General features: G+C 46.0%; 1 protein-coding gene across 2 annotated transcripts in view; it reads right to left on the minus strand.

Moving 5' to 3' along the window:
- The window catches only part of ZNF24 (zinc finger protein 24), a 10,923-nt gene extending 6,785 nt beyond the window's left edge, over window positions 1-4,138 (minus strand). The window contains exons 1-3 of one of the 2 annotated variants that reach the window (XM_059409470.1): window positions 4,050-4,138; window positions 1,598-2,100; window positions 1,196-1,343 (exon numbers count right to left, since the gene is read on the minus strand). In XM_059409470.1, the coding sequence (XP_059265453.1) occupies window positions 1,196-1,343; window positions 1,598-2,017 (568 nt within the window). In that variant the 5' untranslated portion in view covers window positions 2,018-2,100; window positions 4,050-4,138. Of the gene's footprint in view, window positions 1-1,195; window positions 1,344-1,597; window positions 2,101-3,364; window positions 3,691-4,049 lie in introns of those variants that run through there. The other variant, XM_059409469.1, reaches the window with a different exon arrangement.
- Window positions 4,139-4,731: the final 593 nt, after the last annotated feature.

Consider the following 4,731-nt stretch of genomic DNA (forward strand, 5'->3'; position numbering starts at 1 on the left):
GGGAGAAATTTTCTACCCAAGAAAATATCACCTCCAATGACCAAGGATAGTGGTTCTCCAACTTCATTCCAGAGAAGACTGTTTCACGAAACATGTAAAACTACGGGCTCTCAGCAGACGTCAGCCTCACCCCGCCAGTTCTGGTCACCTAGCACTGTCCTCTCAGATGGGAAGAAAACGTGATGAGACCCCATCTGTGGCACACACAAGCATTATTTACAACTTCCTCATTGAAAGATTCTCAAAGCAGTCTCAAATAAATATGAACACAAACCCAGCAGGCTTAGGAATATACTGGGTTGTATCAAAGTACACTAAGTCTATGGTGTCAATTTCCAATATACTGGGAAAGACTAATTTAAATGACTTATTATAATCATGAGTTTTTTATTTTTCTGTGCTTAAAGCATATTTTAGCTACAGAGCCTATTTTTGCATAAATACCTGGAAAATGTTAAGAGTTTTATCCAAGGATCATTTCTATAAAAGATGCTTCTTAGGAAAAAAAAGGCTCTAAGTAGGATGTTGAAGAAAAAATAAAAATAATCAAAAATTTAGAAAGACTTCAGTGGTCAGCAACAAAAAGAATGGATTTGAAGAGGTTTCAGGTAAGCCTATAATGCCAAGAAGATTAGGCAGGAGACTGAAAGGATATGAAACAGATGACAGAGAATACTGCATGCAAAATAAGGGATTTAGAGGCGTCTGGGTGGCTCAGGTGGTTAAGTGTCTGCCTTCGGCTGAGATCGTGATCCCAGGGTCCTGGGATGAAGCCCTGCGTCTGGCTCCTGGCTCAGTGGGGAGCCTGCTTCTCCCTCTCTTCTCCACTCGTGATCTCTGTCACACACACTCACTCTCCAAAAAATAAATAAAATCTTAATAAGTAAATAAATAAATTAAAAAGGGACCTAATCTACAGGTGGGTGCTGGCTCAACGTAAGGCAAATGTCAGCCTGAAACGGGCAGGTCTTCAAGAGGTAAAGGGAAGAAAAGGCTGATGATGTTAATGCCCAAGAATTAAAAAACTGCGGTCTGCAAACCATTGTAAAAATCAAGATCCTATAGTGTGTCTATGTCTACAAAACCAGGTTAAGGTGATTATTCCCTATCCCCTAGTGGGAACAAGCAAGGAGTTCTGGACAAAAAGCCCACACTCCCCTTATTCCTCTAGCCCACTTGGAGTTTTGGTTCTCACCACAATGCCTTAGGGAATGGAGCTCCCAGGATGCCCACTTGAGCTGGTTCTCCACAGCATCAAGCTCAGAATTTGGTAATCCCTGAGCTTCATCTTGAGAAACTATTTCCTCTACCAGAACTTCCCGTTTTCGTCGACGGAGAGAAACCTGGAAAAAATGAAGTTTGGCTCAGGTGAGAAGAAATCTTACAAGATTCAGAACTAAAAAAACGCAAGAGAAACCATAACGACACACATACTGCAGGGGCCTGTATGACAAAGCATGGTTAGAGGGGAACAGTCGGGGGGTGGGCAAGGTGGGGATAAACATTATTTTTAATTTGAGCAGAATTAACTAAGGAGCTTTGCCTACTGCTATATGCCAGTGCTTCTGACCCAGGAGAGTAACACGAGCAGACTCACTGGCTGTCCTGGGTCATCGAGCTCACTCTCTAAATCCTCCAGCACTGTCACGGCCTCCTCTCCATTCTCTGGATGATGCTCTCGAACCCAGGTCTGCAGTTCCTTGGGTAGGATGGCAACAAACTGCTCCAGCACTACCAGCTCCAAAATTTGTTCTTTCGTGTGTGTCTCTGGCCTGAGCCATAGACGGCAAAGTTCTCGAAGCTGGCTCACAGCTTCACGGGGCCCAGGGGAATCCTGGTATCCAAACTGCCTGAATCGCTGTCGGAAAACCTCTGGATCAGGAAGATGGCTCCAGGGGATGCTTGATCCCTCTTCACCATCAGGATCCTCCTCCAACTTCACTCTCAGAATTTTTTCCTCTTCATCTGGAGTTGGGATTATAAGTATTGAATCTTCTTCCACGGACTGTGCAGACATCCTGATTTATAATACTTAAAGAAAAGTCAATCAAGGCAGGATACAGGCCTCAGGGAGATACCCTGTTTTCTTCACAGGCACTCCTGAGGGACAAGAAATTAAAACAAACAAACATAAATAACCAAACATCCTAAGAATCTGAACATATACGGATAAGGAAGTAAAAGATACTTTTTTCTTTTTTAACCAGATTAAAAATTCCAATCAATAACCTACAGAAGCTGGCAAACTATAGCTCACAGCCAAATCTGACTTGCTGCCGATTTTTGTACAACGCGTACTGAGAGTTTTCATTATTACATGGTTGCAAAAAACCATAAGAATACTTCATGATATCTGAAAGTGATATGAAATTAAAATGTTTGAGTCCATAAATAATTTTATTTGAATCCATAAATAATTTTATTTGTCCACGGTTCATGCTACAATGGCAGAGTTGAGTAGTTTCAACAGACACAATAGTCTTAAAAATCTAATATTTACCATCCAGCCCTCTAGAAAAAATTTGGCCAATATGTGACCTGCTAAGTCAACAAACCTTATTTCAATAATCAAAAGAGTCCAAGTAGGAACCTGTCCAACTCAGTGTTTTTTTAAATGCGTTTAACCCTGGAACACATTACTTGCAACTCAAGACTTCTTGTCCCTGACCCATGCAGTTCAATTCAAAGCAGGGACTGCTTTTCTGTTACTGTTTAAAAATTATTTAACAAAATGCTTTTAGGGGTTATGTTTTTTAAGGAGTTAAGAAAGATCTTTTAAATGTTCAACAACTCCCTCGGATTAAAATATGTGTGAAAAAATATCCACTCGCTCAGTAACAGATTAATACTGAAAAGAAACCTAACCACTAGGTGCCATGAAATGCAAATACTATTGTCACCCACGACACCGTAACTACATTTAAATCCATAATGACCCGCACCGATCACCGCAAATTCAATGAAGAGAAGGGACTAGTGTAACACCATAACTTCTTGCATCGGCCGGCCCAGATTCATCATCTCACACTGGATGACTCACAGCTTTCCCAGCTTCTACCTTCAGAGAAACCCTGTGCTGCGATTTCTGATCCTTTCCTTGTATTTGCACAGTCATGCCCATGCCATCATTTACAACACATACTAGGAATGAGCCATGCAGTTACTCCGTGTATCTATTTAGGGCCCAGAATCTGAAAACCAAAGATTTCACAAAACCTCCTGTAATCCTAACAAGGTTCATCAGGTTATCAGAATAAACCTTATCAGAGAAGGAATGCAGACAGGTTTAATTACTCTGGAGTGTGGCGGCCTTTTAAATAGGGTTTAGCCAACAGATTCGTTGGTTCCTATTCCAGGACCCTACCTTATCAAAGCCTCTATCATTCTACAGGAAAGAAATCTCTCTCCCTTTTAAGTTCTCTTACGGCAGCCTGCTCCTGGCCCGTCAAGGAGGCGCAAGGAGGGAAGGCCCGCGGTCGCTACAGTGTTTGGGAGGGGAGCCGCGTTCCAGGTGATCTCGCCTCACTTCCGCGGAGTTCCACTGCAAATCCCGCTCCCGCCCCGGCGTCCACCAGCTCTTCTTTCCCTTATTCCCGCCCGCGGATTTCAGATGACCGAAGACCACACTGCCCCAACAGCGTCGGGGCGACGGCATTTCCGTCCGCGTCCAGCGGAACTACAAGCCCCGACAGCCCCCGCGCAAGGCCCGCCCTCTCCCACCTCCGCCCCAAACGAGTCCCAGAACCCTCCGCGAAACACCAGGCCTCGAAATAGAACAAAACCGGCCGATGGGGGAGGGGGAGGACCGAGGGTCGCGGAGGGCACAGGAGATGGGGGCTTCTCCGATGGTGCTGAGAGTCCAATCTGGCTTTCCTTCTACAGCTATCCGCCCCCCCACTACTGGACCCGGCGACCGCGGCCTGTCCTCCGCGCTTCCAGGGAAGCCAAGGAAGGTCCCCGCCAAGCTTCTTCGCTGACTCCTGCCAAGACGTCCGCAGCCTCTTAGCCCAGCATCCCCCTCACCCCCTTCCCCCCATGCTCGCGCAAACCTCCAACTCAGGATCCGCAGCAGCTTCGCTGTCCAAAGCAGACGCAGAAACGCCTCTCACAAGCCGTTTCCCAGAAGCCCCCGGCGCGGACTGCTTCCGGTCTGCGGGTCCCAGGAGGCGGGGAGAGGCGAAGCCCCGCGTTGCCATGGAGATGCGCCCCGGGCGGGGGAGGGGCGGCACGACGACAATGACCGCTTTGAGGCTGCGCTTGGCGTCGCGCCTCTCTCCTCGGATAGCGGGGAGTTCTGTGTTCCGCTTAAGAGGAAGAGAAAAGAAAGAAAGAATTCTGCCATTAAGATCGTCTTTACGGTTTCACAAGCCGTCTCACAGGCGGTATTATCTCTTACGAAGCTCACAGTAACCCTCTGAAAGAAGTACTAAAAGCGGGTATTTATGAGTGCTTACTACATTGCACCAGCTACCTATATTGTCGTTTCACAGCAGGTCTGTGATGGCAAGAACTTTTATTGTCCCCATTTCACAGCCGAGGTAGATAACTGAGGCACAAGTAAATAACTTGCCTAAAGCTCATAACTAGTAAGGGGTGGGGGGAATTTGAAACCAAAGCATGACTCCAACCTTTGGCTCCCACGCATGTTATGCAGCTTTATTTTGACCAAATTATTTGTCAGGCAAGCAAGACGAGACTCTTAAGAGCTTTGGCAGTGATCTCAGTGAATTC

The sequence above is a fragment of the Mustela nigripes genome, chromosome 8 (genome assembly GCF_022355385.1).
Source record: "Mustela nigripes isolate SB6536 chromosome 8, MUSNIG.SB6536, whole genome shotgun sequence".
Taxonomy (NCBI): domain Eukaryota; kingdom Metazoa; phylum Chordata; class Mammalia; order Carnivora; family Mustelidae; genus Mustela; species Mustela nigripes.